This window comes from Oryctolagus cuniculus, chromosome 16 (assembly GCF_051225735.1).
Source record: "Oryctolagus cuniculus isolate XC-2025 breed Fujian yellow rabbit chromosome 16, ASM5122573v1, whole genome shotgun sequence".
NCBI classification, from domain to species: domain Eukaryota; kingdom Metazoa; phylum Chordata; class Mammalia; order Lagomorpha; family Leporidae; genus Oryctolagus; species Oryctolagus cuniculus.
The window spans coordinates 23,762,425-23,783,706 of record NC_142882.1 but is presented as its reverse complement, the minus strand read 5'-3'; the positions used below and the strand labels follow the sequence as shown (position 1 = coordinate 23,783,706).

At 53.0% G+C, this 21,282-nt stretch overlaps 2 protein-coding genes across 2 annotated transcripts; one reads left to right on the top strand and one right to left on the bottom strand.

Annotated features, from left to right (window-relative positions):
• Positions 1 to 1,504: 1,504 nt before the first annotated feature.
• LOC100352977 (olfactory receptor 10T2-like) lies at positions 1,505 to 3,392 on the bottom strand. Its single transcript, XM_051837932.3, has one exon. It carries the CDS (start codon positions 3,076 to 3,078, stop codon positions 1,714 to 1,716), a length of 1,365 nt encoding a protein of 454 aa, XP_051693892.3. The 5' UTR covers positions 3,079 to 3,392; the 3' UTR covers positions 1,505 to 1,713.
• A 10,561-nt stretch (positions 3,393 to 13,953) lies between these two features.
• LOC100353225 (olfactory receptor 10T2-like) lies at positions 13,954 to 15,032 on the top strand. The gene has a single exon (XM_002722810.4). The coding sequence runs from the start codon at positions 13,954 to 13,956 to the stop codon at positions 14,926 to 14,928; it is 975 nt and encodes a 324-aa protein (XP_002722856.1). The 3' UTR covers positions 14,929 to 15,032.
• Positions 15,033 to 21,282: the final 6,250 nt, after the last annotated feature.

Sequence of the window (21,282 nt, the reverse complement as noted above, 5' to 3'; positions counted from 1 at the left end):
TAGAACCCGGTGTGCCGGCGCCGCAAGGCGGAGGATTAGCCTAGTGAGCCACGGTGCCGGCCCATCCTTGGTTTTCAATCCTGAAGATGCCGTTTCACTCAAATGGTTGCAATGGCCAGGGCTGGGCCAGGCTGAAGCCAGGAGCCCAGTGTGTTTTCCAGGTCTCTCACATGGGTGTAGGAGCCCAAGCATTTGGGCCATCTTCTTCTGTGTTCCCAGGTGCAGTAGCAGGGAGCTGGATTGTCAGTGAAGCAGCAGGTCTTGAACCAGCCAGCACCCATATGGGATGCAGGTGTCATAGGCAGAGACAACCTGCTATAACACAATGCCAGCCCTGTCCCTACAAATTCTTCTACCTTCACCCATTGTCCACTTCCAAAGCCCCTTCCACCTTTCCAGTATCTGTTACAGAAGTAACCCAACTCCTGGTACCAACTGTCTTAGCCCATGTGGGGCAGCTATAGCAGGACACCACAGACTGAGGGATTTATAAGGGATAAGGATTTATTTCTTACAGTTCTGGGGGCTTGGAAGCCTGGGAAGAGAAAGCAGGGGCTGTGTCTAGAATTCTTACAGTGTTATCCTATAGTGGAAGAGGAAAGGGCAAAAGAGTGTCCAGGGAGAGGGAGGAGGAGAGGGAGGGGGGGGGAGAGGGGGTATGGGAGGGAGAGGGGGACGGGAGGGGAGGGAGAGGGGAAGGGTGTAGAATCCACTCCCAGATGACTAAGCCACTCCTGGGGCGATGGCAGTAATCTATGCCAAAACTCCGAGCCTCATGACCTAACAAGGTCTTAAAGCTTAAAGCTTCCACTGCCAGGGGCTACGGCATAGTAGATTAAGCCCCTGCCTGTGGTGGTGGCATCCCATGTGGGCGCTGGTTCGAGTCCCGGCTGCTCCACTTCTGACCCAGCTCCCTGCTAGTGCAACTGGGAAAGCAGTGGAGGATGCTGGCTTCTGTCGGGGGTCCAGCTCTGGCTGTTGCAGCCATTGGGGATTGAACCCGTGGGTGGAAGACCTCACTCTCTGAAACTTTGTCTTTCAAATAAAACCAATCAATCTTTAAAAAAACAAAGGCCAGTGCTGCGGCTCAATAAGCTAATCCTCCACCTAGCGGCGCCGGCATATCGGGTTCTAGTCCCAGTCAGGGCACTGGATTCTTTCCCGGTTGCCCCTCTTCCAGGCCAACTTTCTGCTGTGGCCCGGGAAGGCAGTGGAGGATGGCCCAAGTGCTTGGGCCCTGCACACCATGGGAGACCAGGATAAGCACCTGGCTCCTGCCTTTGGATGAGTGTGGTGCGCCGGCCGCATCAGCCAATGGAGGGTGAACCAACGACAAAAAAGGAAGACCTTTCTTTCTGTCTCTCTCTCTCACTATCCACTCTGCCTGTCCAAAAACAAACAAACAAAAAAAAAAAAAAAAACAAAAAAAACCAAGAAAGTAATTATCAAGAGGTGCACCCATTAATGGGGATAAGATGAACATATCCGATATCAGAGTGCTTGGGTTCAGTCCCTTGGCTCTGGCTGCCGGCTCCAGCTTCTCGCCAATGCAAGGCTGGCTCCAAGTGGTTAGGTTCCTGATGCCCACGTGGGCGATCTGGATTGAGTTCCTGGCTCCTGTGGTCTAAACTTTTGGCTCCAGGAGCAGGTGGGCATTTGGAGAGTGAACCAGTAAGATGGAGCCCTGTCTGTCTCTCTGTTTCTCTGGCTCCCTTATTTAGGCGGCCGGCAGGTGCGCGCCAGAGTCCTGCGCAGCGCCACGCGGACCTCCTGGTTGCGTAGTGTGTACACCACGGGGTTCAGCAGCGGCGTCACCACCGTGTAGAACACAGCCACCAGGCGGTCCCGGGCCGGGTGGCCGCCCGAGTCCGGGCGCAGGTAGATGATGGAGGCGCAGCCGAAATGCACCACCACCACGGTGAGGTGGGCCGCACAGGTGGAGAAGGCCTTGCGCCGGCTGGCTGCCGAGGGCATGCGCACGACGGCGGCCACGATGAAGGCGTAGGACAGGAGGATGAGGAGGAAGGAGACCAGGACCACCAGGACGCTCAGGAAGAAGATGGCCAGGGCCCGGCGCGCGCTCTGGGCGCAGCTGAGCCGCAGCACCGGGCCGATGTCGCAGAAGAAGTGCTCCACGCGCGGCCCGCCGCAGAAGGGCGCCGAGAAGACCAGGCAGGTCTCGGTCAAGGCCACGGAGAAGCCGGCGCCGAACACCAGGGCTCCCAGGCCGACGCAGACCGACGGCCTCATGAGGAGCGGGTAGCGCAGCGGCCGGCAGATGGCGACCGAGCGGTCGTAGCCCATCAGGGTCAGCAGGAAGCAGTGGCTGCAGCCCAGGCCCAGGAAGAAGAACATCTGCGCGCGACAGCCCGCGATGGAGATGGCCTGGCTGCGCAGCAGCAGGTGCGCCAGCATGTTGGGGATGGTGACCAGCGTGTAGCAGGTCTCGGAGAGGGACAGCACGGCCAGGAAGCGGTACATGGGCGTGTGCAGGCTGCGGTCGGCGTGGATGAGGGCGATGATGGTGGCGTTGCCGCCCAGGGTGACCAGGTAGGTGAGCAGGAAGAGCGCGAAGAGCGTGGGCCTCAGGTGCGGGACGCTGGAGAATCCCACCAGCACGAACTCGCTCACCAGCTCCGTGCCGTTTCCCGCCTGCTGCTCAGGAGCCTGCGGAGAGAGACGGGGGTCTGCTGGGGTCGCCTCCGCCTTCGCCATCAGACACCGAGAGAGACCCCGGAGGGGCGTGGCCCGCTTCCAGACGTCTCCGGGCAAGCCTGAGGCTCTTGAGCGCCTAAGGGAATCTCCTTCCTGTTGGAGCGCACCCGGGGGGCAGCAGGGCCGGCGCAAGGGGCTGGGTCCCTGCACCCACGTGGGAGGGAGGGAAGCCGGGAGGAGATCCCAGCTCCCGGCTCCCACCTGGTGCAGCCACGCTTGTTGGAATGAACTAGCAAGTGGGAGCTTTCTCCCGTTCTCTCTCCACCTTTCGAATAAATAAATACGTGCAGATTTTAGAATGAGAACTTCTGAGCTGGCATTGTGTGGCACAGTGAGGTAAGCTGCTGGTTGCTTTGTCTGCATTCCATACCGGGAGTCCTAACTGCTCCCCTCTGATCCAGCTCCCTGCTAGCGCAGCTGGGAGAGCAGCAGATGACGGCTCAAGTGCTTGGGCCCCCACACCTGCATGGGAGACCTGGAAGAAGCTCCTGGCTTCTGGTTTCAGATCAGCACGGCTCCGGCTGTTGTTGCCATCTGGGGAGTGAACCAGCGGGTGGAATACCTCTCTCTTCAACTCTGTCGCTCTAACTTCCAAAATTTAATAATAATAATAATAATAATAATATAAAAAGCAATGCCCGAAACTATTCTTTCTCTCTAAATAAACAAACAAAATGTTGGCAAACTGAAAACCTAGATATCATGTGTTATAACTCTGCTGGTATAAAGATAAGTGATCTCTTTTTAGTTTTTTTTCTTTGGATGTTTTTAAAAAATTAAACAAATCCTCACACCTTGAAATAATAATGTGTGCCCTGGGCACTGCTTGATGGATGGACCTGAATTAATTAGCTAAAAATTAATTCTGAAACAATTGTTGATTTTTTTTTTTTAGTTCAAAATAGGAGGCTTCAGTGTTAACTCTGGATGGGGACATGATAAATCCATCCCATAATTTAATCAATTCACATAATTAATATTTTATAATTTTCTGATTAACTTGCTATCAAGTTATTTATATTTATATGAACATATTGTGTATAGTTATATATAATATGAATATTTGGAAAACAATCTTTGCCTGTTTCTCAGGAGTTAGCTGATGAAATGCACATATCAAAGAGACTTCTGTGGGGGCCGGTGTTGTGTTGTGGTTGTTAAGCCACCACCTGGAATGTTGGTGTTATGTGGGCGCCAGTGCACCTCCCGGCTGCTCCGCTTGTGATCCAGCTCCCTGCTAATGCACCTGGAGAAGATGCAGTAGAAGATGGCCCAAGTGCTTGGGGTACCTGCCACCCATGTGGGAGACCCACGTGGAGTTCCTGGCTCCTGGCTTCAGCCTGGCCCAGCCCTGGCTGTTTTGCAACCATTTGGGGAGTGAACAAGCAGATGGATTCTCTCTCTCTCTCTCTCTCTCTCTCCCTTTCTCTCCATCTCTCTCCCTCTCCCTCTCTCTCTGGCTTTCCAATAATTAAATACATCTTCAAAAGGAAAAGAAAATCCCATCTTTTAAGGTGACAATGAGGAAAATTGACCAAGCACAGAGAGAACTAACACTGCCTGATCTCATTTATTGGGCAGAAAGTCAAAAAGTTGAACTTGTGGGAAGACTGTCTGGTCTAGGGGCTAAGATGCTGGTTCAGTGCCCATGTGCCACAGGTGAGTACCTGGTTTGAGTCCCAGCTCTGACTCACGACTCCAGCTTCCCACTAACGCAGACGCGGGAGGTAGCAGGTGATGGCTCAAGTTACTGGGTCCCTGCTGCCCCCATGGGAAGCCTGGATTGAGTTCTGGGGTCCCAGCTTGGCCCTGGCTGAAACCCAGCCATTGTGGGTATTTGGGGGAGTGAATCAGCAGATGGGAGCTCTGTCTGTTTGTCTTTCTGTCTTGCTGTTGGATAAAAGAAGTTGAACTCACAGAAGCAGAGAGTAGAATGTGGCTATGGGGTGTATGTGGGAGGGTGGGAGGCATTAGGGAGACATTAGTCAAAGAAGACAACATTTCAGTTTGATGAGAGGACAGATTTTAAGAGATCTATTGGACAGTATAGAGAATAAGAGTGTGTGGAATCTTGAAAATAGCTTGGGATTAATTTTAAGTGTTTTCAAAAGATTTGTTTATTTGAAAGGGTTACAGAGAGGAGGAGGAGGAGGAGGAGAGGAGAGGAGGGGAGGGAAGGAGAGGGAAGAGGAGAGGAGAGGAGTGGAGAGAGAGAAATCGAATAGAGAGATCTTCCATTCCATGGTTTGCCCCATAAATGGCTGCAACAGCCAGGGCTGGGCCAGGCGGAAGCCAGGTGCTTTATCTGGGTCTCCCATGTGGGTGTAGGGGCCCAGGGGACTTGGGACCCCACATGAGAGACCTTGATTAAGTTCTTGTTTGCTGGGTTTGGTTTGACCCAGCTCCGGCCATTGCAGCCATCTGGGGAGTGAACCAGAAAATGGAAGATACCTTCCCCTCCCTCTGCCTCTCCTACTAAGTAATTATGACTTTCAAACAAAAAATACATAAATCTTGAAAAAATACTTTTATTTTCAGAGAGAGAGAGAGAAATTTCCATCTGATGATTTATTCTTCAAATTCCCATGACAGCCAGGGCTGGGCCAGGCTAGTCCAAAGCCAGGAGCACGGAGGTCCATCCGGGTCTCCCATGTGGATGGTAGGGACTCAAATACTTGAGCCAGTACCTGCTGCCTTCCCAGGGTGAGCTTGAGGGGAAGTGGAGCAGTGGGGGCTTCAACCACACTTGGATACAGGATGTAGGAACCTGGATGGTGCCTAGACCTAATTTGCATGACACCAGCCCCCAGTGTGTGGCTTTTTAAGAACTCACAAATATTTTTCAAGAACAACAGATAAAAAACAGTAAAACTAAACAGGCATATATTCTAAATTTCCCATCTTGGGGAGTAAATCAGCACTCTTGGAGTGCTAGCTTTTATAAACAGAAGCAATGCAATTTCTTAGAGGGCTTTTTTCCCTCCATGGTAAATTTTGTCTACTCTTCTTAAAAGGGTTGAACAAATCCGTTTTGACGCCAAGAAGTCCCCCATAGAGGCCAAACATGCTAGAATCATTTGTGATCAGCGTTGTCACTGAATGATCTAAGCAGCAGGTGTCTGAGTGACGCTGAGCTCTGTGGGAAGAGGCAAGAGCCAAGGAAGTCATGGGAGGGGACGCAGGGGTGTGAGTGGCGCTTTCCAGAAGGAGCTGATGGATTTTACAGAGAGAACTTAAAGCCAGGCTGAACGGCACCCAGCTGTAACAGGTCACAGACAGAGGGGACCCTCTGGGGACAGTGTCACAGGCTCCCCCAGGAATAGGTCAGTCCCTCCTGGGCGTGGCACACAGGGGCTTTGCAAAGGACACCAACAACAGGACACACTGAGTGCAGCAGTGGCCCCTCCCACAGTGATGCAGCCTGCTCTTGCTTACCTCTGGCTATGGGGAGGTCACTACCTGGCAACACACTCCCCATCGCAGTGAGCAGGCATCTGTGCAGTGCTGGGGCAGCCCTGGGGTGTCAGCAGAGAGAACAGGGCCCAGCTCTGGCACCAACTCAGGCTGGGTGTGAATGTCGGTGCCCTGGCTTCCTGGGGCTGGGTGACCCCAAGCAGCTGGCCCAGCCTCTCTGAGCCTGTGTCGTGAGAGCAGACGGTAAAGGGTTGGCATTGTGGCACAGTGGGTTAAGCTGCTGCCTGCAGGCCTGGCATCCTATATGAGTGAGCACCAAGGGGAGTCCCTGCTGCTCCACTTCTGACCCAGCTCCCTGCTGATGTGCCCGGGAAAGCAGTGGAAGGCGGCCCAAGCGCTTGAGCCCCTGCACCTGTGTGGGAGACCCAGCTGGAGCTCAGGGCTCCTGGCTGCAGCCTGACCCAGCCTTGGCTGTTGTGACCATTTGGTGCATGAACCATCAGATGAAAGATTCTCTCTCTCTCTCTCTCTCTCTCTCTCTCTCTCTCTCTCACACACACACACACACACACACACACACACACACGACAGAGAGGAGATGTGGATGCTGTGAGCTTGGCTACAGAAGTCCTAGGGCTGGAGAGCAGGGCTGAGCCCTGTGCTCCAGGGCTTGGGGCCAGGGCGGCTGTGACTGTGTTTCTCTGGCGAGGCAGGGGCTGGGGCGGGGAGGGGTCGTGCACCCCCATCCTCCAGGGCTGGAGCTGGGCTCCGAGCCAGGGCTCTGTCTCTGTAGGCTGTGAGTTTCAAGGCTCCCCTTACTCCTCATGCCTTCACTGAGCACCTGCTCTGTGTGGGGAGCTCCCTGGACAGTGAGGACACTGCAGAGAACAGAACCCTGAACAGGAAGGGGGACAGAAGGTTCTAGAAGAGGGGCTCAGGCATTCAGCAGCCAACATGTGAACCAGCCTAGCCAGGCTGTGAGTTAGAAAAGGAACAGCAGAGTTGAACTTGGGGAGCGGGGATTCGGGCTCTGCCCCTCACCCACTGCCAGGTGTCACCCCCAGGACTGGGCAGCAGCCGGCTGGGCAAAGACCCTGGATTCACACACTTGAGGGAAGTGAGGAAATCAGTGCAGAGGTTGTGTGAGGGCAGAGGAGTTCAGGTACAGCCAACAGCCTGTGCAAAGGCCCTGTGGCTGGAACACGCCTGGAACAGCCTCAGCAAGGAGGGGCAGAGAGGAAGAGACAAAGAAGCAGAGGGAGGAGGTGAGGCAGGGAGGGGACAGGGCAGGCAGCACAGGCAGTCAGGAAGACCCTTGCTTTGAGTGGGAGGAAGGTGGGAGCCATGGAGGGTTGTGGGCAGAGGAGGGGCCTGCCCTACTCAGGTGTGCTCAGGTGTCAGGACAGAGGGTGGGGGGATGTGGGGGAGACAAGGAGGCCAGGGAGGATGATGAGGGCAACTCCTGGTTGGGGTCCTACCTGGATGTGTGTGGGCTTGCAGGGGGGAGTGTGAGTCTGAGTGTGGGTGTGCAAGGGTGAGAGTGGCAGTGGGTTTGGGTGTGCAAGGGTGAGCGTGTCACTGTAGATGTGTCTATCCAGGGGTGAGAGAGGGATTGTGACCAGCCAGGTGTTTGCTCATGCAGCCCAAGGTTCCGCCAGCATCGCTCCTGGCCTCATGCTGAAACCACAGGTGAGTGGTGTACACCTGCTCACCCCTGCGCAGGGCAGGTGTCCCTCCCTGCCCCGGGCGGACCCGAGTCTCCCCCACCCAGAGTTCCAGCTCTGAGCATCTTTCTGCCACATTCCCCCTTCCCCATCCCCCAGCTGCCGCTCTCTGCGGGGGTCTCTCAGACCAGGACCCCTGGCCACAAACTCCTTCGCGCTCCCCGTCTGAGGCCGGCAGAGGCCCTGGCTGCCCACTCACCATGGCCGAGGCGTGCGCGCACCGTCCCTGCCCGCATCGCGCTCTGCCTGGCATCGGAGTGGCTGTTGGGCTTGGGTCCTCATGCGCCGGGGGTCCCTGAAGCCCCACCGCCCCTGGGGCTTCGCAGCCGTTAACGAGCCCCACAGGGCGCAGGCGGGCGGCAATGAGGGGCTGCTCCTCCTGGAACCCCAGCCCTCCCCCAGGTCCGCCTCCCCAGCGGGCGCCCTGCGGGGAGGGACAGGTGCAGTCTTCGTTTGCGATGGGGCTGCCCCACCCCAGCCCTCTCCTGGCTCTGCCGCTGCGCCCAGCGCCCGCCCCGTGCTGGGAAAGCAACCCCGGGCCCTGGCCGCGGAAGGTGGGGTGGAAGCAGTGGCCACGGCAGGCTGTCACAGAAACGGTGCCCAGGCTGAGTGCCCCATGGTGGTCCCAGCCTCCTGGTCCCCACGCTCCCCGGACTGGGTCACCGGATCCCCGTCTCTCCTCCCCGATCCTATCTCAAGGCTGTCCCAGGAGCCTGCAGTGTCCGTCCCTGATTCCAGTCTGGCCTCTGCCGGGGCCCCATCCTGTGAGAGAGAACATTGTTGTTCCTGGCCTCTCTCCAGCACCCTCCACGGCTCCCCATGGCCCTCGGAGCAAGGTTTAAAATCCCCCCAGCCTTGGGGCGGGCGCTGTGGCATAATGGGTAAAGCCACTGCCTGCAGGGCTGGTATCCCATAAGGGCGCTGGTTCGAGTCCTGGCTGCTCCACTTCCCATCCAGCTCTCTGCTGTGGCCTGGGGAAGCAGTAGAAGATGGCCCAAGTCCTTGAGCCCCTGCACCTGTTTGGGAGACCCGGAATAAATTCTTGGCTGCTGGCTTCGGATTGGCGCAGCTCCGGCCGTTGCAGCCAATTGGGGAGTGAACCATGAAGGGAAGACCTCTCTCTCTGCCTCTCCTCTCTCTGTGTAACTCTGACTTTCATATAAATAATAAATCTTTTAAAAAATAAAATAAAATTCCCCAGCCTTACCCACAAGACCCTGGGCATCCGGCCCCTGCCACCTTCTCTGGTTCCAGACCTAGCCACTGCTCCCCTCACACCCACACTCAGACAGTGGGAGGGACATCCGTGAAGACCTGCCCCTGCCCTGCCCCTCACATCTTTGCCTCCCTCTCTCCAGCCCATTCCTCAGCAGGGGGTTTCTTTTCCCTCCTCCCACACTCCTGGCGACCTCCTGCTTCTTGCCAGCATCACCTCCTCCAGGAAGCCCTCCATGGTCACCCAGGTGGACACAGGCAGTGTCTGTGCTCCCAGGGGGCCCTGGCTTCCTCTTTGTATTGTCTGTGTGCTCTTGATCGCCTCCTTGAAGCTGATGTACTCTCAGGAACTGTCGACTATTCTTCTGACCTCTGACATCTTTGCTTGCACTTAGGTCTTGTTTTTTCATGAATGTTTTATAGTTTTTTTTTTAAATAATGCATTTATTTATTTGAAAGATCTTCCATCCACTGGTTCACTCCTCAAATGTCCACGATAGCCAGGTCTTGGCTAGGCTAAAGCCAGGAGCCCAGAGTTCAATCCAGGACTCCCATGTGGGAGGCAGGGACCCCAGTACTGGAGCCATCACCTGAAGCTTTCCCAGGTGTGCATCAGCAGGAAGCTGGAATCAGAGGCAGAGCTGGGACTCGAACCCAGGCACTCTGATATGGGATGCAGGTGTCTCAAGCTCAACCTGCTGTACCTCATCGCTCACCCCTCCTTTTCTTCCTTCCAAAAGGTTTAACAATGTAGCTGATCTTTTTCAGCAGCTAACTTTTGTTTTCAATGGCTTCTTCTACGACTTCTCTATTTAGTGTTTCATGAATTTGCCCTCTTATGTTTGTCTGCTTGTTCTATTCCTTATTAAAACTGGGGTAATGAAGACTCCACTATTAGTGCTGAATTAACTAAAGCTCCCTTCATTTCTGCCAGCTTTTGCTTTATGTATTTTGATGCCCTGTTGTTAGGTGCATATATATTTCATAACTATTATATCTTCTTGTGCTACTGAGAATTGTATTATTATAAATGTCCTCTTGCAACAATTTTTGTTTTAAAGTCTATTTTGTCTAATCTTTTTGTAGCTTCTCCAGCTCTCTTGCAGCTACTGTTTATAACAAAAATTTATTTCCTTTTTTTTTTTTAAGATTTATTTTATTTAAAAGGAAGACTGGCAGAGAGAAGGAAAGAGAGGAAAAGAGAGGGAGAAAGAGGAAAAAAAGAAGGAGAGGGAGAGGGAGAGAGAGAGAAATGGAAATTCCATCCATTGGTTCACTCCCCAAATAATGCCCACAATTGTCAGACAAGTCTGGGCCAGGTCAGAGCCAGCTTCTCCACGGCTTAGAGGAGGAGGAGGCAGCATTCCGAGGTCATCACCACTCTGATGCTTCTGCTGGTATTGGAGCTCAGAGGGAATGCGGCCCTAGATGGGGGAGTCTGGGTTCTCCTGCACTCTGATAGGATGAGGATGCCGCAGGGGATGGGAGAGTCTAGCCCCTGGCTTGTCTCTCTCAAATCTGCCCACTGTTTCCCACTCCCGGGCTTCTGTTCTGCGGCTGTCACGCTGGAGCTGATCAGAGCTCTGACCTTGGCTCTTCTCTTTCTGATGCTCTGTACCCTCGGAGGGTTTTAAACACCACTTTCACACAACACTCTCCTAATTTATATCCCACATCAGCCATTCCCTCTGGGTGCTCACACTCACACACTCACACCTGGATAGACACACACACACAGTGTCCTACTCTCACACCTGCACAGACACACTCACACCCTCCACCTGCACACTTACACCCACACAATCACACCTGCACATTAACACACTCACCCCTGCACACCCACACCCAGACTCACACTCCCCCCTGCAAGCCCACACACGTCCAGGTAGGACCCCAACCAGGAGTTGCCCCCATCATCCTGGCCTCCTGGTCTCCCCACGTCCCCCCACCCTCTGTCCTGACACCTGAGCACACCTGAGTAGGGCAGGCCCCTCCTCTCCCCACAACCCTCCATGGCTCCCACCTTCTTCCCACTCAAAGCCAGGGTCTTCCTGACTGCCTGTGCTGCCTGCCCTGTCCCCTCCCCGCCTCACCTCCTCCCTCTGCTTCTTTGTCTTCCTCTCTACCCCTCCTTGCTGAGGCTGTTCCAGGCGTGTTCCAGCCACAGGGCCTTTGCACAGGCTGTTGGCTGTACCTGAACTCTTCTGCCCTCACACAACCTCTGCACTGATTTCCTCACTTCCCTCAAGTGTGTGAATCCAGGGTCTTTGCCCAGCCGGCTGCTGCCCAGTCCTGGGGGTGACACCTGGCAGTGGGTGAGGGGCAGAGCCCGAATCCCCGCTCCCCAAGTTCAACTCTGCTGTTCCTTTTCTAACTCACAGCCTGGCTAGGCTGGTTATATCATTCAGTGACTATGCTAATTACATAGGAGTGATTTTAGTACACTCGGCATTCAAAGTGGTGCCTTTTTGTTTTTGGTTTTTAGATTTATTTATTTATTTGAATGTCAGAATGAGAGAGAGAGAGAGAGAGAGAGAGAGAGAGAGAGAGAGAGAATCTTCCATCTGCTGGTTCACTCCTCAAATGGCTAAATGGCCAGGCCAAAGCCAGGAGCCAGGAGCTTATTCCAGGTCTCCTATGTGGGTGCAGGGGCCCTAGCACTTGGTCCATCTTCCACCGCTTTGCAGGCCATAGCAGAGAGCTGGATTGGAAGTGGAGCAGCTGGGACTGGAACCAGTGCCCATATGGGATGCTGGCACTGCAGGTGGCAGCTTTGTCTGCTGAGCACATTGCTGGCCCCACCTCTGAGACTATCACTATGTTGAATGCTCCTTTAGCTTTACTTGTGCTGAATCAGGGGTTGGCAAGCTCCATTTGGCCCCTGGCTTGTTTTGCCAATAAAGTTTTATTGAAACCGAGCTGTGCACACTCATTTTCATAATGTCTATGGCTGTTTGCACACCAGCACTGAGCAGTTGTGACTGAGCTGACACAGCCCATAGATACTAAAATATCCCCCCTTTACGAAAAAATATGCACACCAGCGCGAGATCCTCATGGCTGTCTGCCTCCTGCTTCCTGGTTTTCCTCAATTCATGAGCAATGGGTATCCCTCCCTCACAGCCCTTTTGTTCCCATTAAGTTCTTTCATGGTCCCGAGATGTGATCAGAATAACTGGGGACTCCATCAGGCTCACTGTTATGTTGTCTTCCCCTTTTTTAAATATATCTTTGGAACCAGATTTTAAAATGCAGATTTCCAAAACAAAACCAGCCATTTCCCATCATTTCCACTCCTATTATCAGGCGGCTGGGGATGAGCTTGGGCAGGTGCAGGGCCATTGCATTTTTTCCCTCTCTTAGAGTACACCAAATGGCCACCAGGTGGTGCAAAAAGCAGCCCTCTCCACCCTGTCCTTCCTCTTAAAACTCATAGCTGCATATTGGTGCTGTGGCGCAGCAGGTTAAAATCCCAGCCTGCAGTGCCGGCATCCCATATGGGCACCAGATAGAGTCCTGTCCGTTCCACTTCTGATCCAGCTCTCTGCTATGGCCTGGGAAAGCAGCAGAGAATGAGCCGAAGGCTTGGGCCCCTGCACCCGCGTGGGAGAGGAGTCCTGGAAGAAGCTCCTGGCTCCTGGTTTCGGATCATCTCAGCTGTTATACCCTAGTCTACATGGGGGGGAGGGGGAGTCATGCAATATTTGTCTTGCTGGGCTTGGATTATTCAATTAACCATGTCCTCCAGATTCATCCATATTCTCCCACTGAATAATTAAATAATGGGATTTCTTTTTTTTTTTTAAAGATTTATTTATTTATTTGAAAGAGTTACAGAGAGAGAGAAGGAGAGGAAGAGAGAGAGAGAGAGAGAAAGAGAGAGAGAGAGGTCTTCCATCCACTGGTTCACTCCCCAGCTGGCCGCAATGGCTGGAGCTGTGCTGATCCAAAGCCAGGAGCTTGGAGATTCTTCTGGGTCTCCCATATGGGTGCAGGGGCCCAAGCACTTGAACCATTTTTCACTGCCTTCCCAGGCACATTAGCAGGAAGCTGGTTTGGAACTGGAACAGCCGGGACTCGAACCTGTATCCATATGCGATACAGATGCTGTAGAAAGTGGCTTAACCCACTAAACCACAGCACTGGCACCATCACATCATCTTTTTTTACAGAAGAAATTTGCTTTTTTGAGAAAAACATTTATTACCTTGAAAAGCAGAGGAGAGAAGAGGTAGAGAGCGAGAGAGATAGAGATAAAGATAGATAGATAGATAGATAGATAGATAGATAGATAGATAGATAGAGAGATGTTCCATATGGTGGTTCCCTAAATGTTCCAATTGCAGGTTCCCTAAATGCCTGCAACAGCCAAGGCTGGACCAGGAGCCAGGAGCTTGGAACTCCATCTGGGTCTCCCACATGGGTGTCAGGGGCCCAAGCACTTGAGCCGTCATCTGCTGCTCTCCCAGGTGCACTAGCAGGGAGCTGGATCAGAGGGGAGCAGTTATGAATCCTGGTATGGAATGCAGACAAAGCAACCAGCAGCTTACCCCACTGTGCCACACAGTGCCAGCTCAGAAGTTCTCATTCTAAAATCTGCACGTATTTATTTATTCGAAAGGTGGAGAGAGAACGGGAGAAAGCTCCCACTTGCTAGTTCATTCCAACAAGTGTGGCTGCACCAGGTGGGAGCCGGGAGCTGGGACCTCCTCCCAGCCTCCCTCCCTCCCACGTGGGTGCAGGGACCCAGCCCCTTGCGCCGGCCCTGCTGCCCCCGGGTGCGCTCCAGCAGGAAGGAGATTCCCTTAGGCGCTCAAGAGCCTCAAGCTTGCCCGGAGACGTCTGGAAGTGGGCCACGCCCCTCCGGGGTCTCTCTCGGTGTCTGATGGCGAAGGCGGAGGCGACCCCAGCAGACCCCCGTCTCTCTCCGCAGGCTCCTGAGCAGCAGGCGGGAAACGGCACGGAGCTGGTGAGCGAGTTCGTGCTGGTGGGATTCTCCAGCGTCCCGCACCTGAGGCCCACGCTCTTCGCGCTCTTCCTGCTCACCTACCTGGTCACCCTGGGCGGCAACGCCACCATCATCGCCCTCATCCACGCCGACCGCAGCCTGCACACGCCCATGTACCGCTTCCTGGCCGTGCTGTCCCTCTCCGAGACCTGCTACACGCTGGTCACCATCCCCAACATGCTGGCGCACCTGCTGCTGCGCAGCCAGGCCATCTCCATCGCGGGCTGTCGCGCGCAGATGTTCTTCTTCCTGGGCCTGGGCTGCAGCCACTGCTTCCTGCTGACCCTGATGGGCTACGACCGCTCGGTCGCCATCTGCCGGCCGCTGCGCTACCCGCTCCTCATGAGGCCGTCGGTCTGCGTCGGCCTGGGAGCCCTGGTGTTCGGCGCCGGCTTCTCCGTGGCCTTGACCGAGACCTGCCTGGTCTTCTCGGCGCCCTTCTGCGGCGGGCCGCGCGTGGAGCACTTCTTCTGCGACATCGGCCCGGTGCTGCGGCTCAGCTGCGCCCAGAGCGCGCGCCGGGCCCTGGCCATCTTCTTCCTGAGCGTCCTGGTGGTCCTGGTCTCCTTCCTCCTCATCCTCCTGTCCTACGCCTTCATCGTGGCCGCCGTCGTGCGCATGCCCTCGGCAGCCAGCCGGCGCAAGGCCTTCTCCACCTGTGCGGCCCACCTCACCGTGGTGGTGGTGCATTTCGGCTGCGCCTCCATCATCTACCTGCGCCCGGACTCGGGCGGCCACCCGGCCCGGGACCGCCTGGTGGCCGTGTTCTACACGGTGGTGACGCCGCTGCTGAACCCTGTGCCATGCACACTATGCAGGACCCTGGCACGCACCTGCTGGCCACCCCTGTAAGCACCTGCTCTACATTCCATGAAGCTCCAGGCGTTCGTTACCCCGTGACTCGCGCAGGACTCAGTCTTATTCATAAAGCAGAACCACTCTTTCGGGCCAGTGCTGCGGCATAGGAGGTTAAGCCTCCTCCTGTGGCGTTAGCATTCCATAGGGCGCTGCTGGTTGGAATCCCAGCTGTTCCACTTCAGATCCAGCTTGCTGCTGTGGCCTGGGAAAGCAGTAGAAGATGGTCCAAGTGCTTCGTCCCCTGCACCTGCACGGGAGACCTGGAAGAAGCTCCTGGCTCCTGGCTTCGGAACAGCGAAGTTCTGGCCATTGCTTAGGGACTACATTCGATATCAGTTTTGTTTTTTTTTTTAATTCACAGACATGTGCAAAAACTCACTGTTCTTGATAAATGCAGCTTTGCTTGTCACCAATCCAAAGTTTTTTTTTTTTTTAATAAAGATTCATTTATTTACTTGAAAGGCAGAGCTACAGACAGAGAGAGAATGAAAGACAGATAGAGAGGTCTTCCTTCCACTGATTCATTTTCCAAATGGCTGCAACAGCTGAAGCTGGGCTGATCCGAAGCCTGGAGCCAGGAGCTTCTTTCAGGTCTCCCACGTGGTTGCAGGGGCCCAAGCACTTGGGCTTTCTTCTTCTGCTTTCCCAGTGCATTAGCAGGGAGCTGGATTAGAATTGGAGCAGCTGGGATTCAAACTGGTGCCCTTATGGGATGCCAGTACTGTGGAGGCTTAACTTTCTATGCCACAGTGCTGCCCCCCTTTATAAAATATTTATTTATTTACTTATTTGAAAGTCAGAATTATACCCACACATACATACACACACACACACACACACACACACACACGAGGGACAGAGAGATCTTCCACCTGCTGGTTCACTCCCCAATTGTCTACAACGGCCAGGGCAAGGGCAGACAGAAGCCAGGAGCCAGGAGCTCCATCCTCATCTCCCACATCGGTGCAGGGGCCCAAGCTCTTAGGCCATCTTCTGCTGCTTTCCAAGATGCCTTTATTAGCAGAGAGATGGATTGGAAGTGGAGCAGCTTGGACTTGAACCCTCGCTCATATGAGATGCCAGTGTCTCAGCTGGTGGCTTAACCCAGTACACCACAACGCTGGCCCCTGGGTCTACTTCTGATTCCAGTTTCCTATTAACGTGCACCCTGGGAGGCTGCAGATGGTTCAAAGTTGCTTGGGTCCCTGGCACCCATGTGGGAGACCCAGATGGAGTTCCTGGCTCCTGGCTTCAGCCTGGTCCTAGCCCTGGCTGTCGCGGGCACTGAGGAGTGAACTAGCCCGATGGAAGATGTGGTGTGAAGCTATTTATTGCCACTGAGTTACTTGTTTTTTTTTTTTTTTTTTAAAAACATGGTTAAAACGGTAGATTTTTATGTGACATGTCTTTTTTTTTTTTTTTGCCACAGTTCGAAAATTTCAGAAAGAAACTAGAAAGTGCTTTGCTATGACAGGCAGTCTTCATGGGTGTGCTGGTGCTGCGAGGTCTATGGGCGCCTCCCTGAACAGGTAGAGCTGGACAGACAGGCGCCTGCTCCATCTCACACCCAGAGCACTGCTCTCCTACAGACATCCGGATGAGTCATTCACTCACTCACGGAGGTAGCGTGAAATATGAGATCTGTCCGTCAAACCCTGGCATCGCTTCTCATGCTCTAGTGACCTACAAACATCAAAACCCTGCAGTCTGCCTGCCGAATAGAACCATAGTTCAACAAAAAGAAAAAAAAAAAAAACCCCAAGCGACATGAAGACCCAACTCTCAGCAGAAGTGTGCAAACACACATGTTGCAGCACCTTAGCAACTTCCTAAGAAAAAAGATTTATTTGGGGGCCAGTGCTGTGGTGTAGCGGGTAAAGCCACCTCCTGCAGTGCCAGCATCCCATATGGGTGCTGGTTCAAGTCCCGGCTGCTCCACTTCTGGTCCAGCTCTCAGCTATGGCCTGGGAAAGCAGTAGAGGATGGCCCAAGTCCTTGGGCCCCTGCACCCACATGGGAGACCCAGAAGAAGCTCCTGGCTCCTGGCTTCAGGTCAGCTCAGCTCTGGCCACTGCGGCCAGCTGGGGAGTGAACCAGTGGATGGAAGACCTCTCTCTCTCTCTCTTTCTCTCTCTCTCTTTGCCTCTCCTTCTTTCTCTGTGTAACTTCGACTTTCAAATAAATAAATCTTTTTAAAAAAGAAAAAAATGTATTCTAAAGGCAGAGAGACAGAGCAAGAGGGAGAGTCAGAGAGAGAGAGAGAGAGAGAGAGAGAGAGATCGTTCGTCTGCTGGTTCATTTCCCCAAATGGCTGCAACAGCCTGGACCAGGTCAGGCTGAGGCCAGGAGCCTGGAACTCCATCCAAGTCTCCCATGTGGTTGGTAAGGACCCAAGCACTTTGGGCCATCACCTGCTGCCTTCCTAGTTCTATTAGCAGGGAGCTGGATCTGAAGTGGAGCGGTCGGGACTTGAACCTGTGCTCCCATAGGGGATGCTGGGATCCCAAGGTAGCAGCTTAACCTGCTGCACCACAATGCCAGCCCCTGAGCCCTTAGCAACTTGAGAATCTCATTAGGCAGCCGTTGTGAGGATTTTTGCCTCGTGGGAGAGTAGGTTCCTTGTCTTTTGCTGGGAGAGGGGACAGTGGCGCTGTTCACTGCCTTCTGTGCTCCAAAGCACTTGTGAGACCTCCTCAATCTCATTTCCTCCTTGGTGTAATTTTTGGGGACTCATGGTACAAACTTGGGGGAGTGTTTTTTTAAAGTATTTATTTATAGTTATTTGAAAGGCAGAGAAGCAGACAGAGGCAGACGGACAGACAGACTGAATTTCTATCCTCTGGTTCACTCCCCCAAATGCTTCCAACAGCCAGGGCTTGGGCCAGGCTAAGGTCAGGAGCCAGGAGCTCCAGCCAGGTCTCCCACGTGGGTGGCAAGGACCCAAGCACTTGAGTCATCACCCGCTTCCTTTCCAAGGTGTGCAGTGCAGGAAGCTGGAATCAGAAGTGGAGCAGCTGGAACTGAAACCTGGGTGCTCTGATATGGGTTGGGGGATGTCCCGACAGGCAATTTAGCCACAACACCCAACACCCAATGCTGCAAGAGTTGCATTTGGAAGTCCTGTGAACTGGAGAGTGGTGAGTGAAATGAGCCAGACCCAGGAAGACAAATCTGAGGTTTTTCTCTTATTCGTGGAGGTTAATGCACAGAGTATAGAAATTGTGTGGATGTCATATCATTGGGTATTTAGTTATAAATACTGCCTCGCTGAAGTATACCATGTAGATGACAATGTACTCTTCTCTCCCCCCGTCATGGTCATGGTCATGAACCCTTCACTCTGTGATATTCATATCTCTGTTTTCAAAAGAAAACAGGGGCTGGTGTTATGGCATAGTGGACAAAGCCACCACCTGTGATGGTGGCATCCCCAAATGGTTGCTGGTTTGTGTCCCGTCTGCTCCACTTCCAGTCCAGCTCTCTGCTGTGGCCTGGGAAAGCAGCAGAAGATGGCCAAAGTGCTTGGGCCCCTGCACCCATGTGGGAGACCTGGAAGAAGCTCCCGGCTTTGGCCTGGCCCTCACGGCCAGCTGGGGAGTGAACCAGCTGATGGAAGATTTTTCTCTCTTTGTCTCTCTCTCTGTAACTCCTTCAAATAAATAAATAATGCTTAAAATTGCATATATGTGTATGATGTCTACATGTGAAGTGAATATGACAAAATGCTTAAAAATTATAATAATTTAAGAAGTAAAAATTAATTAAAAAATAAAATACAACCAAATAACTCTACAAGAATTTCAAATATTTTTGCAACAAAGTAGACTTGCCTTTAATCCATTTTTCATGAAGTTTTTGAAGTACCTTTATGTTATTAAAAATATAAAGTCTTGAGGCCGGCGCTGTGGCGTAACGGGTAAAGCCAGTGCTGGCATCCCATATGGGTGCCGGTTTGAGTGCTGGCTGCTCCACTTCCAGTCCAGCTCTCTGCTGTGACCCGGGAAAACAGTGGAAGATGGCCCACGTCCTTGAGCCCCTGTACCCACTTGGGAGACCGGGAAGAAGCTCCTGGCTCCTGGCTTCAGATCGGCACATCTCTGGCCATTGCAGCCAACTGGGGAGTGAACCAGCAGATGGAAGACCTCTCTCCCTGTCTCTACTTATCTCTCTCTCTCTACCTCTCTCTCTCTCTGTCTCTCCTTCTCTCTGTGTGTAACTCCGACTTTCAAATAAATAAATAAATCTTTAAAAAATGTGTCAGAAGAAAAACATGTCTATTATTTAAAAAAAAAAAAAAGTCTCGTGAGACCCTGAATTACAGAGCTCAACCACTTACTGGCAGCCCGTGTGGAAAGACAGCGCCCCGTGGGACAAGCAGGTTTCCTTCCATCTCCATTTCTCTCACTCTCTTATCAACAGTGGTGAGATTAGGTGACATCCATGAGGAATCTGGCTTCTACCCATGCCTGCAAAGGCTACAGAGTCACTAGGCACCTGCTGTGTCACTCACGACAGCACAGGGCTACCTGAGGCTCTGTCCTCACATACATGAGCTCCTTGCTTTCTGTCTCTCTCCAGGTCTCTCTGGCCAGCTCCCTGACTGTCAGTTTATTGCCTTGTGGTCTGGGTTTCTAATCGCTGCCGAACCCCACTCCTGGTACTAACTTTCATATCAGGTACTTGCACAGCGTGAGCTGTTACGACAAAGAAACCCAAGATCCAGACGTTTCACCTGCATAGAAATAAGTGTCTTGCTCATGCTGGGGGTTCAGGGGTGTTAAATCACAGCTTCCTCCCAAAGTTACTTACGCGGCTACACCCATCAAGTCTTCGTTCAGCTCAGGCCGCAGCAAAGTGTAGAAGCCTTAAAGGAACACATTCTCCAGGTTTCTGAGGGCCGGGTGTGGGTGTGCTGCCCATTGCACATTCACATCTGATTGGCCTGGACCACAACTCTCACCAGGGTATCTGGACCCATGGTTGATGCTCCTGGTTACATCTCAGACATTGTTTTACAAGGAAGACCAGGAGAATGACTTCTGGTCAGCGTCTAACAATGTGTTACTTGTTTCACTCTCTGAAGAGAGGTTGTCATCCATTTCATTGAACATACTGAGGCTCAGAGAGTTTAACGAACCTGCCCAGGAATGCGCATTTGGTGCAGCATTCAAGGCATTGCTTGGGGGAGGGGGCAGTGTTGTGGCATGGTGGGTTAAGCTGCTGCCTGCAATGTTAGCATTCTATACAAGCACAGGTTCAAGTCCCAGCTGCTCCACTTCTGATCCATCTGCCCATTAATATACCTGAGCAGAGGATGGCTCAAGTACTCCACATGGGAGACCTGGATGGAGTTCTTGGGTCTTGGCTTCAGCCTGGTCCAGCCTTGGTCATTGTGGCCATCTGGGGAGTGAACCAGCACATGGAAGCGCGCTCTCTCTCTCTCTCTCCCTCCCTGCCACCCTGTCCAAATAATTAACATTTTGTAGGCTGTCTCTATTTTTCCTTCCATCTTTAGGGATTGATTATTTATGGAATTACTCACAACTGCTTTACTCACCTTTTTTGTCATTCTTATCCATTTAAAAGTATGCCCAGTTGTGAGGATTTCTTGGTTTGCATTGCTTTGCTTGTGTGGATGGAAAATACCAGTCCCGCTGGCCCCTGTGAGGCAGACGCTCGTGCGGGTGTGGGGCCAGGTGTGGGTGACGCTGTATTGGTGGAGGGAGGCGGGACTGTGGCTTGGGAAGGAGCCCTTGCAGCCTATGTGAGCATCTGTCTGAGACACAGGCACTGAGTCAGACCTGGTGCGAGCCTGGCTGAGACTTGGGGAGGTTGCTCGGCCTTCGTGAGCCACGCAGGTCATTCCAGGGGGGAACTGGCCATGATGATCTTTTCTTCTTTGCTATTTCCAGACTCGTAAAGATGAGAATGGAGGAAGGTTCTGGAAAGTTTCTGTTTCCCAACACACAGACTTTTTTTTTTTGAAAGATTGATTTATTTGAAAAGCAGAGTTACACACACACACACACACGCACACACACATGCACACGTACACAAAATCTTTCATCTGCTGGTTCACTCCCCAAATGGCTGCAATGACCAGTGCTGGGCCAGGCTGAAGCCAGGAGATTCTTCTGGGTCTCCCACATGAGTGCAGCAGTCCAAGCACTTGGGTCATCTTCTGCTGCTTTCCCTGGTGCATTATCAGGGAGCTGGATCAGAAGGGGAGCAACTGGGATACAAACAAGTGCTCATATGGGATGGTGGCATCGTAGCCGGTGGCTTTACCCACTGTGCCACAATGCTGACCCCAGATCTCTTTCTCCATCTCTCCCTTTCTCTCTGTAA